Source organism: Marmota flaviventris, chromosome 16 (genome assembly GCF_047511675.1).
Source record: "Marmota flaviventris isolate mMarFla1 chromosome 16, mMarFla1.hap1, whole genome shotgun sequence".
Taxonomy (NCBI): domain Eukaryota; kingdom Metazoa; phylum Chordata; class Mammalia; order Rodentia; family Sciuridae; genus Marmota; species Marmota flaviventris.
The window spans coordinates 24,187,990-24,209,333 of record NC_092513.1 but is presented as its reverse complement, the minus strand read 5'-3'; the positions used below and the strand labels follow the sequence as shown (position 1 = coordinate 24,209,333).

Below are 21,344 nucleotides of genomic sequence, written 5' to 3'. Positions count from 1 at the left end.
AAGCAGACATCTCATTCAAATGCTGCACTGGTCCCACCTGCTCAGTAAACGGCTCCAATTGTATCATCAAGTTTTGTCTTTTTGTGTGTGTGGGGGGGTCTCTGCCAGGAGAGCTGGACTGTGCTCCACCTTATATTTGGTTTGTTCCCATCTGGAACACATCAAGATTCTTGCCAGTACCAGGGTTGTCTCCAGTCCTGGCTGCCTAGAAGTACCATAAGGAGCACAGCCACACAGGGAAGCCCACCTCACCCATCTGCTCATTCACAACTTGGTGTAGAGAGAACAGAGAAAGGCCCTCAGACCCCAGGAAGATCACAATGCTGGGCCATCTTGACCTTCAGATACAGTTTGCTGCCAGATAGAACAAGACAAAATGGAAACATTTGAGCTATCATTTGCCTTGCTGTGCCTGATGCAATATGTGCCAGAACACATCAGCCCAGGATCCAATCCAACATGATCCCAATTTCCAAAGGGTTTCTTTAATTTTTTTTTTTTAAATCTCACAAAGCTTGTATTTTTAGAGGCTAGGTTCTAACTGGAGGGGAAAACCCCTTTTTAAGATGAGGCATGTTTACTTGCATGTTGATTAGCAGGTGTGGCCGAGAATTCATCTCGAGGTAGTTATGTTATATACAGAAATACAAACCTAGCACAGGACTAATGCACGATTAGTCACATTTGCCCCTCTGCCCACATTCCACCTGTGTCCACTTCACTTTATCAAGTCTTGGCTCAATACCGTCCAAGAGACCCTTCCTCTCCATCTCCTCAAAGAATGCCACCCCAACGATCTTAAAGCATTTATATCACCCTGAAAAGAAACTCCTTGCCTTCAGTAATTGCTTCCCCCTGCCCACCACCCCCATATCCTACCCTCACTTTTCATATCCAGACTTGCCCATTCAGGACACCTCAGGTAAAAGGAGTATGGGATGTGGCCTTTAATGAATGGCTTATATTCCCTCAGCATAATGTTCAAGGTTCATCCATTTTATAGGATTTATCGATGTATCAGTGTTTCATTCCTTTAAGTAGCTGATCGATGCAATATTCAGTGGCATGGATGGATTTTTTTCTTCTTTCATTTTCAGTTGATGGATATTTGGTTGATTTCCAGTTTGAGCCATTACAAAAACACTGCTGTGAGTATTCAGAGAATGTTTTGTGGACATGTGTTCTCATTTTTCTTAGGTTAAATATCTTATGGGTGTAAGTCGCATTGTAAGTTTTCTTCAAGCATAGGCAATGAAAATCCCTTTTACTTCAAGCCCATCAAAATCTAACTGAAAAAGATGCCACACCACATACTACTCAGGAACAATTCCAATGCCTGTATTTCGTAAGAAAGCCGTTTAGTATTTTAAAGCGGCCGAGATGGTGCAGAAATCCCTTAACCCCAAGGTCTCGCCTAATAAACATTTGAACTAAAGGCCTGTTTATCTAATCAAATCAGTTTTTAAAACTGATACTACTCACTAAACTGGTTTAGTATGCTCGACTCCTAGAGGCCATTTAGCATTAAATTTTAACTGCCTATAGGAACTGAAAAATTCAAATCTACCTTATCAGAAACCAATTTGTGGTTTCAAAATTACTTGGGCAATCATTTTGTTTCTTGCACATGACCTCAAATGATCCGTTTTAAGAATTATTTTCCCTTTCATTTATAGACTCCCACTGGATGATACATTCTGTATACTTTTCTTCATTTGGCCATGAGGAACTTTATCCTTGGCACGTGTATTTTGTGCAAATTATCCACTTTTTAAAAGACATGTTGGCTGAGTACCATACTGCTTGCTGTAGAGTTCCAGCTACTAGGAAGGCTGAGGTAGGAAAACTGCTCGAATTCAGGAATCAGAGGCCAGTATGGGCAACAGGAAGTCTTGTCACTTAAAATCTTCATTTTTCAATATGAAAATTTTAAGCTGAATATTGTTGGCCAAGTAATTGCTTTATGAAAATAATGTTAACAGCCGACTCTCATACAGTCCCTTCCCGGGTTCCATATACCAGGCGTTTTTAAAGTATCCTCTGACAATCCCGAAGGTCCTATTGCCATTCCATGTTGCAGATGAGAAAACAGAGCTGAGGAGACTTGCCTGAGGTCACAGAGCTGGGTAAGTGGCAGCCTAGCTCCTGCATCACTGCTCAGAACATAATGGCACACTACTGCTTACAGACGGGAAGGGGTCTGTCCTGATAACATGACATCATAGCAAATGGTTTAGTGGGCCATCTTTTCCATGACCACTCTCAAGCCAATAACTGGAGGTCTTAAGCAGTTTAAGGATCACAGAGTTATTATCAATTAAGAAGCTAACACTTTCCTCTGACTGGCTCAGATGAAGATCTATGCCCAGACCCTGCAAAAACCTGGCCCGCACTACTATGCTTGCTCATCTGAAGGAAGAATACTGTGAAACCATGTCACACTCCAGAGTCATTTATTCTCCACTTGGGAGATAAGACAGTAAATCAAACATATGGATGGGCACAGCAGACTCCAAAAGAAAACCTTATTCAAGTTTGAAAAAAGTTCGTAAACATGATTTCTAAATCACTATTAGCAAGCACTGGATACATTCTAAGTTATTATACAGTATAAATGTGCAGAAGTCACAGCTCTAAATATTTTATGATTTCTACAAGATGGACTAAACTCCAAATCAGGGGACACAAACTGCTCAGCAGCCAGCCTGTCTTCACTGCCCTCCCATTTTCTTCCCAGATCATTACAGAATGTGTCATCTACCCTTCTCCTGCTGGCCACTGTATTGTTGTGTAAGACACAAGCCTGTTCTAGGACTTATCCCATTCATCAGAAGTCACTCATTTTCTGGTCCAGCATCTCGGAGCCTGGTGTTTAGCTTGCCACTTCACTGAAAAATGGTCTCAAACTAATTTGCCCTGATGACACTATGCAAGCTTCATTTGAGCCAAGCACATGGTGGTTTAAGTATGAAGGCTTCCCAGTTCACATGGAGACGATACTGAAGAAAACTGGGGTCTGCCCCTGGCCAAGGTCCTGCCCTCTACTGGAATTGAGGAGTCTGGTATCCTGTTCCTCAGCACACATTGAACTCGTAGTCTAGGAAGAGCCCTCTCTTCCCTGATCCTTAAATCATCTTGAAAGAAGATGGGCCAAAAAATCCCTAAGGAACCTTCTGCTAAAATCTGATTCTGTCCCCACTTTTTCCTACGTCTCTCCCAGCCCAACTTTGACAAGTATAAGGCAGCACAGATGAGATCGCCCAAGGCCACCACAGACCAGGATAGGATACCACACTGATAATGGCCACCCCTAAGTCTTTAAGGCCACACTCCAGCTCACTCGACCCCAAACCCTGTAGCCCACCACTGCTCCTTAGTTTACCAAGGGCCATGGGTCACTTCACCTATCCACCTGCACCTCTCTGCATCAAGGCTATCAATCCATAGCACACATAGCAAGTCTGGCTTCAGACTTTCTTAGAATACATGTGACTTATTCCTATGTCCTCCCCCTCACCCCCAGTTTTTCAGGCAACATTTTGGGAAAAATACATTTATCCAACATCTCTTTGCCATGTGCTAAGACTGTCAGGAATCTCAGCAAGTGATGAGAACACCTGGAACATACCCTCAACTTCCTACCACCACGCCTACTACCTCCCCACAGTGGCATCTAGCTTTCCCCCTCCCATCAGGCAGAAGAATCTGCCTCCCCATGCAGTGGCCTTCCATGGCTCTGTGATCTCATCTCTGCCCTCCATACTCCACAGCCTTAAATGTCCCCACTCCCAGCTCCCCCAGCAGGGTTTTCACAGAGTGACATAACTTAGCATGAAACGGACACACTACGCCATCCCTGCCAGTGAGAAAGGATCTGAGGGATAGAAGCCATACAGGCAAAGCCAAGGCCAGCTGAGAGGCTGCAGTATGGCCTTGGGGAGTCGGGCCCTCACTCCAGCAGCAGGGCAAAAATCCAAGTCAACAGCCCGTTTTAGGTAGTTTTTCCATCACTGTAACCAAAATACCCAAGAACAACTTAGAGCAGGAAAAGTTTATATATGGCTCAAGAGTTTCAGAAGTCTCAGTTCAGACTGCCAACGCCATTGCTCTGGGCCCCAGTGAGGAGGAACATCATGGGGGAAGAGCATGGTGGAGAGAAGCTCTTCCCTTACAGCAGCAAGGAAACAAAGGGGTGAGGAGCCACAGGGAAGATGCATCCTTCCAGGTCACACCCCCAGTGACCACTTCCTCCAGCCACACCAACCTACAGTTACCACCCAGTCCATCCAAACTAAGGGGGGGCTATTCGGTTACAGCTCTCAATTGCATCTTTCCACCCCTGAACAGTCCTGCTGAAACACAGAAACTTCTGAAGGACATTTCATATCAAAACTGTAAAAAGACCCAAGTCACATTTTAGAGGTTTAACACAGATGACAGGCTGAAAATATATACAGTTTAATAGTTTTTCACTTTGTTTAAAAGGTTACCTTTCCTGTCAACTAAGTCAGAAGGCAGGGAGATGATGTTTTTTTTTTTTTTAAGATAAGACACATCCAAAGATTATCCTAATTAATATAGAATTTCAAGGACTGCTCTGTCTCCAAGAGACATGTGGAACCCAAGGGCACACATGTTGCTCAAATTTGATGCCTACCCAGCAGTCGCCCTCACAGAACTCACAGCATGCAGACAGATGCTTGGAACAGGGTAGAACAAAAGTCATACCTCTCCAGAATCCACCACTGGCTTGCACTCCCAGTATGCACCAAGGAACACCTATAGGTGCTGAGGGTGAAGTGAGGGCCACCTGCACTGTGATATCCACAAGCAGTTACTACATGGCCCACAGGTCAACTCACACTGGTTCAGCAGATTCTGCCACAGAGTATCCTTCCCACTATAGAGAGCCTATTATTATTTTTTAACAGGTATGGTACCCTTTGGGGGAAGGACATACCTATACAAGATGCTTCTCAGTCATTCCACAGATAGAAGGCGGCCAAGAACAGCAAGAGCCTTGCAGCAGCAGGCAGAATTGGGTTCCAGCACCTGCACTACAACTCATGACTTGGTGACCTTGGCCCAGCCTTCTGTGCTCTCAGGGCCTCAGCTCTCGACCAGCTGCCTTTCCACACTCCTGGAGTTATAGAGAGGAGCCATGAAGATAAAGGAAGGGGTGGGGGGAAGAGCTCACAAAACTAAAGGCAGGATAAACATGAAAAATGCTAAAGATCATGTTGAGTGCAGCACACCACCTCATGGAAGGCAAGGCTGAGAGGCACAGTCCTGTCCCTCACACTACAGGTCATTCTGTACCTCTAACCAACACCCAGTTGATGCAGGAGTACCATGCCAACTCACCTGTCACATAAGAATCTCATTTTTCAAACTGCCCCTATGGAGGGGGCATTAACTCAGTTGAGACTCACTTGCTAGTCCAGATTTCTTAGTTTCCTCCTCTCGTACACAGCTTTGAGCATCAATGTTCCTTGGATGAGTGCCACCTTCCTTCTAACACACTCCACGGCTGAATCATGCACCAACCCTGCCCCAAAGCTTTAAGTACCATCCAAAGATTAAGAACTTTTTGAACTTCATCATACGTTCTGCTACTAGACAGCTCTGCTTGGATGGTAGGGTTAGGATAGTTCATCTCAGATTGAAGATGTCCCAAATAAACTATTTCCCAACTCAAAAAAGTATCTCTTTCCTTCCAATCTTCCTGGTCTCAGCAAATAGAACCTCTATTCACCCAGTTTCCCAAGCTAGAAACCCAGGAGCGTACCAAGAGATTACCAGCACAGAGTTTGGAGTTTGGGTGCCCAGGTTTCACATTATCTCAACTGCCAGCCACACACTCTACACAAGATGCCCTACCTTCCTGTGGTTTCATTGCCAAAACTACAAAACTGATAGGGTTCCAATGGCAAATAATGCTCTTGTGTTAGGATACCAGGAAATATTCCCTCTTATAAAAATTTAAAAAAAAAAAAAAAATCAAGGAAAACAAAGAGCTTATCAATGAAGCAGAAAAATATTTGAGATATTCATCTTCTCTCTTCCATATTCTTGTGGCATGCTCCTTCAACTCAGGACAGTAAACTGTCTCAAGAGGGTTCTTATAATAGGAAGGCAAAGGCAAAGTACCATAAAGTTCAACTCAGTCCCACAACAAAATGTTTGGTTCATAGCATGATCATGTTAAAATCCTGACTGCTGCTGCAAAGAAAGGGACATCTGAAAGTCATTTATGCCCATTCAGATTCCATGAACCAGATTTGGGGGTGGGGGCAGACATCAGGTTCCATGTTCATCTATGCTCAGCAGGGTCAGAGAATTCAGGACGCGGCATGATGCAGGAGGTCCCACCTGCCAAGAGAGCCAGGAGAGCAGCCCAGGGACAGTTCTACAAAGGCACATAGGGAAAGCCAACAGTGTCATCACTCCCCTATTTGCCCTTCCTCCTGCTTCCTAGGTTTAGAACAGGCTTAGGGGAAACCCCTGCACTAGACTAAGGAAGCCATGCCTTAATGGGGAGGCCCAAGCTCAACTTTGGCCTCCTATGGTTTGTGACTGACAGATCAAGATCACTGGAGGAAGCTAATGGACCCAGAGGATGGGGCTGGGAAATAGTGGATTGAACTGCTTCCATGCCAAAGCTGAAGACAGTCTTACGTTTCTCGTTTTAAAAGTAAACCATCTGTTCTGTTCTTATGAATCTCCTAATTAAACTCTACGAGGTCCACTGAAAAAGTCATTTTCGTCAGTTACTACTGTGACACTCAAAACAAGTTCTATTAGTTCTAAAAACACTGCATCAAGCCCAATTCAGTTGTAGAATGAAGAGCTACCGACAACAGGAAAACCTGGATTCTACAATGAACACAGCCACTTAGGCAGTCTCAACAAGTTCTAGACTACAGCAGGCCAACGCCACTCCTCACAATGGTACCCTACCAAACCAATGTGACAATGTGACCACAGCTCACAGCAGAGGCACTAGAATATTTCTGTTAGCTTATTAACTCTCATAGCAAGAAACAGTACATCTCTAGGAATGCATCTCAATCATTTAGATCCCAGGAGAATGGGAGGGCCATGATCCTCTATTTTGTGCAGACCAGAGCTAGAATCCCAGTTGAAGTTAAGAAAACACTTCCATGAAATTTATCAGAATAGTCAACTGTCACGTGATAAATGCAAGTAAGACCAGGAAGAGTTTAGCTTGGGCGAGACTGAATGATCATTCCCAGAGCAGTCTGTTCAGTGCCTGCTCCAGAGAACAGACCCCTGAATGTGACTGGTGAGAGGCAGAGACCTGTCCATCTGAGAACTTTCACACAGAATAGCTGCTTTAAGTCAACTAGAAGTTTCTGTGACTACTAGATACCCCATACTGAAGATGTTGAAAGCAGAACTCCTGTCCTACAGGGTTTAACCTCAAAAACCTTCAAGTTCCAGGAAGAGCAATCTTGTTCTATGCCATTACATCAATAGACACTCTGCAAAATAAAATATAAGAGGATCTATAAATACAAGTAAGATGAATGAAACTGTAGAAATGACAACCTCATACAAATGGCAAGAAAAATCTCTGCTTTGAATTGCTGAGCTAGAGTTTGCACATGTCAGGTAATTCTGATGGATCAATATATGCAATGACAAATGGAGGAAAACTCTAGGATTCCCAAGGAGCCCGTGGGGAAGCAGAACAAAGCAGTGAGCACATATTGATCCCCAATATTCTAACTGAAGATCTGTACCATACATTTAAACTAAATGAAGAGTCCACACACCTACATCAGCATTCCTCAACAATGTCTCAGGATCGCAAGGCTGGGGGGCAACTATTCTCAGCTGGAAAGGGTGAATCATCAAAAAAAGCCACGGGGTGCCTGAGATTTCCCCTCTCCCCCTTTCTGCTACTAGGTTCAAGGTGTTTTCTAAAAAGACATCCTGTAATTCTAAGTATTCTTGGTACATGCTCTTCTGAAGAAGGTTAATTCCCTTTTTAACCATAGGAACATTTTTTTTAAAGCAAGTCATCGATCATGAAGCATTTTATTCTCTAGTTCTGGGAATACAGAGGACCAAATTAATTTCCGTCATGTTTTGGCTTTAGGTACCCCTCCTCTTGCTTCCAACATCATTGATCTATAACAGGGGCAGGAGCCAGGCAGGGATAAAAGGCATTTGCTTTTCAGCCTGTCCACTGAGGTTCCAGAGGACATAGCATGGGCTTTCTCCTGGCCATGCCACATTGCCTGTGGGCCTTTCTGCTCCACTGCTCAGCCACACACAAGTTCTCACTTCCCAGATCTTTTCACTGAGCTATGCAGTTTCAGCACAGCTCTCAAGCTGCCTCACAGACAGCACCTGGGAGCCTTTAACAAACACCTGAGTCACAATCTTTGAGGTGAGGCTGGGGTATGAAGAGTTTAAAGTCTTCCCAGATGATTCTCAGGTGCAGGTGGGGCTGAGAATGACTGTGGAAGAGGTGAGGCATTTTCTAAAACTGGAGCATCCTCCACCTACCAAGCTTTCCTACTCTTTCCAACTTCTTTCCTAGATCAAAACCCACTCTCAGATCCTTAATTCACTTAGCTGTCAAAAGTGATCAAGCACAGTTTACAGATCGGAGAGACAATCAAAACCTGTGACAAAGATTCTTTTATGAGCACCAGTTCAGAGTCCCTCGAGTCACGGGTACTCATCTACTCCAAGTGTCCAAAGACTTGCTCCTTTCTTAGTCACCTGTGAAGCATTAAAAATAAAGGGTTGGGTTCTACCCTGGAGATTCTGATTCAGGAACAGGACTCAGTGATCCTCTGCTCCTTTGAGGAGCTGGGAGCCTCTTACTCTACCAAGGGCAAGCCAGACCCAGTCATGTACTGAGACTTGATGCTAACCATCCCCACGATGCAAAAGACGAGAGGTCTTTAAGTCCTAATTGTAGAGCTAAAAAGATCAGGGCTCTTTAAGGCTGCCAAGAAAGAGAACACTATGACCACATGCTCTTAATGATAACCCTCAGTTTGATAGCTGTAGGTTACACAGTCAGCCACTTTTTCTCAACTCTTTCACATTGTAAAGGGAACACTGACAGGAACCATAGCAGGTGGCTCCATTTTTCAAATGTGGAACATGAACTAGTCCAAAGATTATTGCACGTGTGGTTTTAGTCACTAAACTAGCCATCTGTTATTTTAAGCACACTCCTCTGACAATGAAAACTGTAAGCATGCCTCCCCCAACATAATTTAAGCCATTTTCCGTGTTACAGATGGTATCACTGGCTGCTGTTGGATACATCCAAGGAAGGAGTCTCTGGGGAGGTTAGCAAGTAGGGAGCAATGACTGGCTGCATTTTTATAGCAACATCTGAAACCATAAATCAACTAATTTCATGCCCATTATAAAACACCCAAGCATTTTAACTCTGAGAAGTATGTAGGGGAAAAAAGTTTTATCATATTTTCTTTGCACCCTCCAATTAAATCATCTTCCCCAAACCAGTATATCCCAGCAATCTGAAGACTGCTGCTCTCAACCGATTCGCTTCCACAGGCACCAGAAGTGACCACCACTTCCAACCACTCGTGAAAAGCTTTCTGTGCTTTGACAGTATGTGTCACACAACTGGGGATGCGACGGGATAATCAATTGGTTCCTTCACTGTAATGTGCCATTTTCCCTTTGCTTAAGCTTACAGATGACGTCATCCAAGGAAAATGCTGTCCACCTTTTAGCACTACTATTGGGGCTGTCTAGCCATCAACAGTGAAATTTTACTCTTAGGGCAGAACTAAAAGAACTCATCTTTCAGATACAGAGCAGGTATGTTTCAACATAGTGCAGTTGATGCTTCTTTCCTCCAGAAAGTCTGAAATAGTTATTGTAGAAGTTACAGGTGGTTGCCAAAACAAGCCCGTAAGAAAACCCAGAAGAACCTCACTGAGCACATCAAACTGGCCATCCTGAGACTACTCTGGTTCACGTGGCCTATTGTGATGCTGACCTGTAAAGAGAATCCCACTCAACTCTGAGTTCTCCAACCATGTCCTTCTGGACACTGACATGACATAACGTTACTATCATCAGTATCATCACTGCCATATCTGACATCTACTGACTACTTAGTCTAAACCAGAAATCACATGAAGCACTTTCATTCATCAACTTGGTTCATTACAGTTGTGTGATCGATAATTACATGTAAAGCCCCCGCCTCTGATGGGGGCAGACATGGCACCTATGCATGGAGATGAACCTGTAGAGCTTGCTCAGGATCATAGCTCCCATGTTTTGGGACCCCAGACACCGTTCCTGTCCTAGGACCTTGAACTCTTACCATGACGCAAGACAGCTCTCTTCCTTTGCTACCGACTTCAGGCATGCCACACACAAGTCTGCAGTTGCTGTCTTCTAGGATACAAATAGGAGAATGTGCATTCAAATAGGAATGAGTGGGCACCACAGCGTGGAGGCTTCACTAGGATATAAGCGTCGTTCCCTCCTGCTGGCTTAACATTTCACAGCCTGTTTTTCCTTCTGAATCATTTCAGATACCTTGAAAAACTACATCTTAGATATCACCCACCACTAAGTGCTTCCAAAAAATCCTCATGGGGTGGTAAGTTTGACTTTCACACCAGAAAAAGGCTCTGTAACAGTGTGGAGTAACCACAAGAGCCTACATCCATGGGGGTGAAGCCCAGCACATACTGAGTAACACTGAACACACCTGGGCCCTTTCATGCCTCACAGGAACCTAGGAAGGAAGGGCACTCATGCATGCTCTCGCTGCATTCAGAAGTCAGGACACCTTAAGTGCAGGAGCTTGGTCAGGTGAAATGGCTAAGTGGGGTTGTGCTAAGCCACAATCAAGAGCCAGTCAGGTCTGACCAATCCAGGGCGCACGCACAGGTTCTAATCCAACTTTAAAAATATTTAAGTTCCTGACTACATAATTTGTTCTGTCACAGTGAATGAGTGGTACCTGGGGTGGGGGAACTTCTGCATATCACAGGAATCCATTCAGATTAACACTTCTTAGTGTAAGACCTGGCACCAAAAAGTTTAAATTTGCACATGTGTCACGCTAAAGACACACAATCCATCAGATGACAAGATCAGAATGCAGAAACATACACTCATGAAATCATGGACCACAGGTATGAAGGTAGATTATACAATGGAAAATGTGACAATGTGGCTCCACACATTTAACAATATCAATTGCATAAGGGCAAAACAAAAGTAACAAGTCTCCAAAGCAGTTACAATTTACAGTGACAGCAGATGAGTAGTGGCTGGAATAGTGGGGTGGGCTAAGAAATGCAAGGAAACTTTTGTAAGAAAATGTTCATTATCCAGATTGTGGTGATGTTTCACAGGTACATCACAATCACAATGTGTCAGATTATACCTGCAATATGTTTAACTCCAAGCTGTAATGCCATTCTTAAGCATGTATGAGGGTGGAAGGGGTAGAAGATTAGAGGCTTGCAGACATACTGGAAATAAAATGCCTGTGTTAATGCATTTGAAGTTCCCCCTCCCAGAAATCCTGTGTAAGGATTAACTCTTCACTTCATTTAGCATGGCCCTCCAGTGACTACTGATGCCAGATGGTGTCCACTGGTGACAGAATTTGAGTATCTCTGCAAAGCCATACTCTTAAGGACAGGCTGTGATAGCCAGGATGTTTGGCAGAGTGGGAGATAGAGAAGGCCAACAGCAGGGACTGCCATGTTTCAGAAAATGCCTACTGTCCTGGACAACTGTTCAGGACTGAGCTCAGGCCCACAGGTTAGAGCAAACAGATGGGCCAGAGCACTAGGCAATGGAGAAATCCCTGAGAAAGCTGCTAAAGGGCTAGGGCTGGGGCTGTAGCTCAGTGGCAGAGCGCTTGACTAGCCATGTGTGAGGCACTGTGTTCAGTCCTCAGCACCAATAAAAATGATATTTTGCCAACTACAAAAAATTTTTTTTTCCAGTGGCTAAAAACACAAGACAGTCACTTGTACTGAGTAAGGTCTGGCGGCACTCATATGCCACTTGTGAAATGGTATCTGGCATTCGCATGTGTGCAACCAGTTTCTACCAGAAGACTGCAGGCTCCTTTCTAATGTGCTATGATTCCCCACGTAACAAAGAGTTTACCTTAATGAACTTAAGTACATTTTCATAGTTTTGATTTGGGATTTAACTCTGAAGTATGCTGGGTGCCCTGCCAATATATAATTCTTAGAAACATGATCTCTGCAGGATCACCGAAATTAGACAAAGAAAACTACACGGTCCTTTTCTAAATGCAGAATTTTAAAGAGATGGCAATATCCACTTACTTACCACTTTAAAAAAAATGCTATGTCAATATTATCCACATTCACAACTAATTTCCTTGTGCACTCAAACTTTAGAAATACAATAAGCCCACTGTCTTCCAAAAGACACCAGTTGCACATCATTGATATGTAGACACAAATCAATATTATCTAGTATTAGATAGGATCACAATGATACTATAGACCTTAATTTATAGCACCCCTAGAGGAGGAATGTGTGCACTGGCATAGTTGGGCAGGAGGCCACAAACAAGGAGACCCAGGTGAACGTGGAAGAATAGATACAGGTCAAAGGTACAGAGAATCCTGGTGAGAGTCTGCATAGTCTCCAACACTCAGAGCATGAGAAAGAAGAATGCCAACGAAGAGTAAAAGCTGCTCCCGGTTCAGGTATCTGGAGCACTTTCTATCCCGTGTCCTGATGCAACTTAAGAATAGTCTTCACTTGGAACCACAATGAATGGAAAGGGAAACAAAACTTCAGCCAAAACCCAGAGTCGGCTGAGTCATGGTTTCAGATGTTACTATAAAAATTCAGCTAGTCATCACTCCCTACTTAGACTCCCCCAGGGATTCCTTCATTGGCTGCAGCCAACAGCCAGTGATGCCATCTGCACCCCAATGACTGACAGCACCCAACAACTTTCAGATGTTCCTCATGACTTCTCACTGGATCTCAACCCTCTAAGGTAAAGTCGATGTTCTCATTAAAGAGTAAGGACGGTGACAGCCACAGAGGTCAGGGGGTTTGCCCAACATACAGTAGGTCAGGAGAGGCATGATTACCAGGACACAGCCCTGGATTCTTTGGCACAGCAAACTTATGAGATGACAAAACTTGGCTCTGTTCTCATCCTGAAAACCTGAGGCTCCGTGGGGAAGCACTTCACTTCAATAAACTGCTTAGAGCCCAGAACAAGTCACCTTGCATCAAAATTAAAGAAGCTGATATTCTATTTAAATCACTGTCACAACGCTAACTGTAGATCCAGCTCATCTATGTATAATTCCCCACCCCATCTCCAAAGATACGTCACACAGAATCTGCAGCCTGGAGGATACTGTAAAGTCCCAAGCCTATTCTCACACTATACCAGAGCATTCTACCTCAGTGACTACGAAGGGCAAGTTCTTTTGTTTGTTTGAATCCCAAAGAAAAAGCTTCCTTACTCCACCTTATTTCTGCAACACATACCCATAATTAGGAATTTCTCCATTGCCCAAGGAGGAGCCAGTGTGCTTACTCTGAGTTGTCACTGCCTAAAGTAGAGTCTCATTTCTACTCATACCACCGTCCTGAAAACCTTTACTGCCTGCTTACCAAATGGCAGGTACATGGTTCACTATGGATGCTCATTTCTACACTTCTCCCTGGAGAGCATTCAAGTACTCTAGTCTTTGCATTTGTAAAACCTAAACTGAGAAGATTCTCTCAACAGCCCAACCAGGGTTTCTAACTGGAACCGCTATTCCCACTGGACACAGGCTTTCACTCTCATGGGTTTCAAAACCCCACATGTATAATGGCTCCCACTCAGGCAAGCCTCCGTTTCTGTCAGCATTCCAGCCTCATGACACAGGTATATCTAGCTTCAGTCTCCCACCCCCCTCCCAAGATTCCAGGCAACAGCAATCCCATCATTCATTATTAGTCACACCTTGGCAACATAGCCGACACAGATGGGGAATGTGGGTGCTCAATTACCTTGGCCACCTGAGCAGAAAGATTTGCTTTGCAGTGTTCCCATCCCATTCTTGTTCAGAAGAGCAACATAACACACAAACAGCTCAAAAAAGGAGACCAGAACCAGTCAAGCCAATAAGATGGTCCACTCCCACCAATGAGGCTGTTTAATACAGCAGAACTACCCCCATGCAGAATCAGGTGGGTGAACTAGAAGGGAAAAGTTCCACCGATGGCCCTCAATGGTGTCCTGGGGACAAGAATCACTGATCTGACAAAACTGTCCAGGCCAATGAACAGACAATTGAAGAGTAGCTGAAGAGTAGCATGGCTTTCTGGCTAATTCAGAGGGCTTTGGGCAAAGAGATTGGGTCTGGATTCTATCCCTACACATTCACTAACTTCATAATCTTCAAGAGTTGTTCAATGTCCAAGTTATGTATCAATATCATGAGGTGACCAATTTCATGTGGCAAATGTGAGAATTAGATACATTAATGTTCCAGTTGCTACTTTTGTCTTCCTTAGGCACCAGTCATACCTTAGAGTGAAGTGTACATAACAAATGTAGTGCCACATAGTCTGTTTTTCAATTTTTTGTTTCTCATTCCATACAAGTTGTTCTTTGACAAGTTATGTTCCACAACAAACTAAGCTTCTCATAAGACAGAACTCTTATCCTTGGAAATGAAGGAAAGCATTATGAAATAGGACCCATCAGAAAAATTCTTGGAACATCCCTCGTATCATTATGTCCTTATCCAAGCAGCTCTATGATTTCTCCATTGCTCTAAGCTAGTATTTCCCAAACAGTATTACACAGAACATTAGCCCCTTGAGGTAATCTTTGCAAACAGTTTTATACCCGATTTGCAAACCCAGAGTAATGTGTACCATCTTAGACTCAGAATGCATGTCAAACCTAACTCTGTAAAGCTCTGTTAAAAGAAAGCTGGGCCACTTAATTAATCCAGTGTTTTCAAAAGTCATCTGGCCACCTTTGTAGCTGTAAATAAAATACATTTCATTCCTCAAGTTCACCCAAGCCACCAGAAGTCTCCACAATCTGGCCTTACCTTGTCTTCAACCTTGCCCACAACTCCCTACAGATGTACCCACTGTATAGGTTAAACCTGCCTGGGGATCATCCCAACCATACCTGTTTATGATAGCTTTATTGATGTTATTCAACATTTGTTCAAAGTGAGCAATTCAGATTTTTAGTACATTTGCAGAGTTGTGCATTACCACAACCATTTTCATCTCATCCCTCAACCCATTTCCCCTAAAACCTAGAGTCCTAGGAGAACACTAGTAACTGTCTCCCCAAGATTTGCCTATTCTTGACATTTCCTATCAACCAAGTCATACAATATGTGGTCTTCTGTATCTGGCTTATCTCACTTGCCATGTTTTCAACAATATGGTAGCATACCATTGTGTGAATAATCCCCATTTTGTTGATCCATTCATCCAGAGATAGACATTTAGGTTGTAATGTGAACATCTATAATTTGACAAGAATGTATGTTCCCATTTCTTTGGGTAGAATCACCGGGAACTATTGAAATCCTTTAGAAATACTCCCAGACTCTTCCAAGGTGGCTGGAATCAATTCACATTTCTACTAGCAGTACATGAAGACTCAATTTCTCCACATTCTCACCAACTCTTTTGACTTTTTGAGTATAGAAGATGGGGAGCAGCATCTCACTGTAATTTTCTGACCAAGCCTTTTAATGACCCCCTTCTCAGTTATGGCCTCACTATTCTACTACCTAGATGCCTTCTTCTCACTCTAAGCATCCTACCATTCATTAGGACCTAAACTCCTATAGTTTCCTTGGACCATCTGTAACACCATCTCCAAAATCATTTCACATGATCCTATGGCACCCATTTCTATTTATACCTACTACAGGTAAGGCCTTTTGGGCCTATCTCTATCTTCTCTAACCATTGAGCTCCTGCTTGAAGTAGGGTGATCTTACTTTCTTACTGGCCAGTATGGAGTCTACCAAGTAATGATACTTCATAAATTATTGCTAAGTCACTAATAGAGGGCGAGGCTGGAGTTGAGGCAGGTAAAAACGAAGTATAGGATATTTAGGGTCTTGGGCCAGGAAAGAATACAAGGTCCAAAGCTAAGCTGTGGAGGTCAATTCCCCTCCCCTAGGGAGCTGTAGGTTCTGTGCAAGGGATAAAATTCATAAATATGTTGTTTCATACTATTGTAAGTTTTTTCTTTACTGTGAATCTGCATTTACTCAAGTCTAGACTTGGTGAGCATGATGGGGACAGGGAACCAATCCTCTTCTCTTGCTGGTCTCTGCTCTTCCTTTCTTCCAGCACTAGCTACATTTTTTCTAGAACTCCGAGGAGGAGTTAAAAGTCTGTATTAAACCCCTCATACTCTGACAGTGTCTAGGTATCTAGAGTTGAAGGATTCATGTGTGAGCCATCATGAAAAACCCAGTCCCTAATCAATCAAGAGAAAAAGAATCACGGAGTGCAAGTCCCCCAAGACTGTCATTCAGAACTTTAGCCTCCCAGACCTTCTACTTTACCCAGATTTTAGGGAGGCTCCTCCAAAGCACTGTGCTAGGCTTTGGCTACCTGAACCGTTACAGTTACTCTGACAGTTCTGACGAGTCAGGAAGAGCACAGTGCAGTCGGCCAGCACTGTTGAAAGGATGCGTTCTAGTGTTCCAGAGAGAAGGACCATGACGGGAACACAGTGAAAACCTTGCCTGTAGCTGACCATTAGGTCTCCCTCATCTGCTCACATGATATTTGGGGGATTTCTAATCCATCTGTTAGGTCAATAATGACAAACCACAAGCTGCTGGTAACAAAACTCAAAACCAGCTCTCATCCTGTGGCTACGAGCACTGGACCTTATATTTCTAACACATTTCATAAGAAAATATTGCACCAAAACTTCAAGATTATTCAATACAAACTGAGACCCCAAGAATAAAATGAGTATAAGCCTTAAAACCTTAAAGGAGTCCTGGTCCAGCTTTACCATCCAAACCCCTTACTTACCAAGTTCATTACCCGAGACAAGACAGTATCACCACCACCACCCTTGACTCCCCCATGTCCCCTTCTCTTCAGTGGGTGTGAACAAGGCCTCCAACAAGTGAAATAATCCCAGTTTACAAGAACCACAGGCCCAGCTTCATGCATGGGAGGGAGGAACACAGGCAGAGCCAAGTGGACCCCAGCACATGGGTAGGCTGGAGGCTAGAAGACTTGCAAGCTACAGCAGCCCTTGTATGAAGGGCAGCAACTTCTGCCATATGTAAGTATAATGGGCCAAGAGAATGAGCTGAACACCCCCCCCCCCAAGTGTCAGTGGCATCCATGAATGAACAAGGTTGAGAGAGCTATCCAAACTTAAAGCACAGCATGAAGTCTTAAGAACCAAGCCATAGCCACCTTGATTTAGAACCATAAAAAAAAAAATCCCTTGAGAGTAGATGAAGCATTATCTCCATGTGAAGCAAATGGAGACTTGGCTTAAGTAATTCTCCCACAACACAGAAGCCTGCCCAGTCCCCAGCCCTATCCCCCACTTGCCATGCACATGATCTTCAAAAGAGTGACACCCAAGCAGGGCCGTCTGCTGTATAACACACTAAGTGATCTCACCACAAGATCTGATCTGGGGCTACACTGTCAGGAGGTGTAAGTCAACAGGCTGGCCCCACTAAGATTCATAGTCAAGCCCTGATATCAGATTAATACAGCATGTGGCATTAGAAAGGTCAAAGGTTGCAATCAGCTTAGTGGCACATTTTGAAGGTAAGTTGTAAGTCATTCTACTTTCCATTCCTTCAAGCCATTGCTTATTTTGAATATAGTTCCTGTGTCTTTAATGAAAGAGACCTTTCATATGCTCATCTGAATATCTGGAATGAAACATCGTAGGTCAGTAGTCTATAGAAGTCTTCCTTCATAGTTTTATTGGCCTAAAAATTTTAATGAAACCACACCACCTTAAACAGAATCTCCCCTACAAAGGGATCACTCATTCTCCTTGTTAGTATAAATGGTCCAACTGCCAAAGGACTTTGGTATGAATGTTGCAAGGTCCATTAAAACACTCTCTAGAGGTGGCAAGAACTATCTGAAAGAATCCAACATTTTAGTATTAACTGGGATATGAATTTCCCCCCAAAAATAGATCTTTCCTGATATGATGCAACAACAACTTGAGACCATCACCAAGCCCATTTTCTAATGAAACAGACCTGCACCCATCTTTCATGGCTAGAGAAACACTGAAAATTACTCAAGGGCTTCAATCAGAATTCTGCTTCCAGGCTGCTGACTAAAGGTTTTTACCTCCACCCTCAAGTTGTCAAGGAGTCCTCCTCCCTCACAAAGGATCCTGCAGTAAGAAGGTGTAGAGCAGGCTGGACGTAGAGCTCACAGAGGTGCTCTAGAATGATTCCACTACAGCAGGGGAGGAAAGAGCACCAGAAAATCAAGATGAAATGTTAAGGACTGTATTTTCTTTTTCAAAAGAATCAAGTAAGCTAAGGAGCCTCTGCTCTCAGTTCGTAAGAGTAAGATAATGAAGTGAGAGAATGAAGTAGGAAACAGAATGTAGACTTTTCCCAAGGTGTTTCTTCAATCCCAGTCTCACTACTCCACTGTGAGCCTCAGCAGTAAAGAAACAGCAACTCCCCTTCCTGTCCCGTTCCCAAGGAGAATGTCTGTGCCGAGTTATCCTCACCTGGCCATTTGCTTGTAGGCTTCTTCTGCCACTGCAAAGATGTGGGGATCCATGTCACCCATGTTCTGACCACTGTAGGCATAGATGACATCTTGTCCATAGATTGGCAACTGTTCGTAAGGGTTGATGGCAACAAGCACAATGCCTGCAAAGAGACAGGAGGTCAGAGTCTGGCAGCTCAGCTGTCTCGGGGCATCAGACTAAAGCACCTGTTCAGACACGGAACCTGAAGCATGAGGGCGTAACAGCATCAGTCACAACAACTCCACTTAAGACAGTTGTGTGCTTTTGTTCCAGGCCCTGGTAAAAACAACGCAGATAAGCTGAGGGTCCAGCTATCCTGCAGCCTTAGGGTATGGCAATACCCACATGATAACAAATGCTCCACAAACTAAGTTCATAAAATAGACACGTGCAGTGTTGTAGGATTAGAGGGAAGAAGATGTTTATATCTGCCAATAGGTATTAGAGAAATTTAAAACCCCGTGCAAGAATTAAAAGCTGACAAGGAATGGATTTCTCATTTGTGTATGGGTTATCTTAACTAAAATACAAAACAACTTATGGATAGGAAGTGTGTTTTACATATCTTCAGGTCTACTACTGGATCAATTACGGTGTGATTTGAGCAGTTGTTCAGCCTTTCAATGCCTGGGTTGCTTCAACTATGAATTGGGAATGCTGACTGCACTTACCCGGGATGTGCTAAAGGTTAACATGATTAACAGAGAGGGAACACTCAGATCAGTTCCCTAACACAGCAGAACCCAGAGGAGCCGAAGCATGTTTGGATAAATGTGGACACTCGGGAGACTCAGATGGAGTCCTTAAATTGGAAGCAGATGGCCACTGAGCCGTGTTTCCTAAAAGAGCTTCCTAAATTCATCTTATGGGAGGGCTTACTGAAAGTTCTGATGATTGGTCACATCTTTCAAACTCCCACCAACAGGCGGGAGGAAGGAGCTTTTGGGAAACCACCCCCGCCGCCCCCAGCACTACAACCTAGCAGAACAGCTCCCCTGACCTCCTCACTGACCCACCACTTCCAAACCCAAGTAGAACAGGAAAGTAAAAAGACCCTGGGCTGGGGTTATGGCTCAGTGGTAGAGCACTCACCTAGCACGAGTGAGGCATTGGGTTCAATCCTCAGTACCACATTAAAAAAAAATGTAAGATATTGTGTCTATCTACAACTAAACAAAATTATTAAAAAAAAAAACCTGACAGCTGACGTATCACTGTGATCCCAAACGTGACCAGGGCTTTCCTGCACAAGCAGGACAACTCCCGCAGAGGCATCCTGGCTCACTCCCCAGCCTGACCCTCAAGTTATCTGCTTCTCAATTAACAGGGTCTTATTTTTGCCATATTATCTACCAATATTCAAAGGAGAAGGGGGAAAAACAAACATTTGAAATACAGAAAAAAGGAGCAATTTCAAGAAAAACTTGACAATTTCAGGACTCTGTTTTATGCATCTGTTGTGGATTTTGCTTGCTCTATATTCATCAAGCATCGCATTGATACGCAGGCAAGTGACAAAGTCAGAAAGGCAGAACTTTTGACTGGAAAGTACAAGACAGGCACACACCTCTAGCTGTGTGCTGGGTGGCAAGGGAATGTGCATGAGCCAGCACACCAGAGCAGACTTATGTCCTCTAAACTGGCCACCCCACTGGATGCTGTGGCCCAAGCCTGTAATCCTAGGAACTCAGGAGATTCATGCAGGAGGATCATGAGTTCAAAGCCAGCCTCATCAACTTAGCAAGGCCCTAAGCAATTCAGCAAGACCCTGTCTCTAAATAAAACATAAAAAGGATGGGGATGTGGCTCAGGGGTTTACAGCCCCTGGATTCAGTCCCTGAGACCAAAAAACAAACCACCCATCCTGCAGGCTATGGGTCGTTTCTTTAGTTGAGCTGTGACTGGCATCAGTCATCCCACAGAGGCTAGGGCAGCCAAATTTAGCCACATGCACTGATTACAAACCTTTCCAAAGGCCAAGGTGAAAGGTGCATGTAAAAAAATCAGGGTTCTGAACCACTTGAGCACAGTTAAATCTAATGATTGTAGGCACTCCCAAATATGCACAGCCAACAGATGCCCCACTTACCGCAGTAAGTGTAAATGTGGTTGGACTCCAGGAAGCGGACCTTCAGATTATGCAAAACTGCAGGCTCATGGAGATAGCTAAGGGCAGTGAGGTCGTTTTCTCCCACCAAGATATCCGGATTCCGTAAGAAGGGTAGCTGGTTGTTCTGGGCGTCAACTGGATATTCCAGAATCTAAAGAAACACAAGCAGTAGGCACAGAAAGGCAGTTATAAAGCCTTTAGCTGTATTCCAAGTCCTGTCTTGACTTGGATCACTGTTCTTCAGGGGAGCATAGGTAATAAATATTTTAAAGGTAAGCTTGTTCTGTGCCTATAATCCCAGCTACTCAGGAGGCCGAGATGGGGGGATCTCAAGTTTGAGGCGATCTCAAGTTTGAGGCCAGCTTGGGCAACTTAGTGAGACCCCATTTCAAATATTTTTAAAAGGCTCAGTGGTACAGTGCTGAC

At 43.9% G+C, this 21,344-nt stretch overlaps 1 protein-coding gene across 1 annotated transcript in view; it reads right to left on the bottom strand.

Annotated features, from left to right (window-relative positions):
• Myo5b (myosin VB) overlaps positions 1-21,344 on the bottom strand; it is a 307,445-nt gene that overhangs the window by 170,474 nt on the left and 115,627 nt on the right. The window contains exons 3-4 of the mRNA XM_071602835.1: positions 20,898-21,069; positions 18,785-18,929 (exon numbers count right to left, since the gene is read on the bottom strand). Of these exons, the coding sequence (XP_071458936.1) occupies positions 18,785-18,929; positions 20,898-21,069 (317 nt within the window). The remainder of the gene's footprint in view (positions 1-18,784; positions 18,930-20,897; positions 21,070-21,344) is intronic.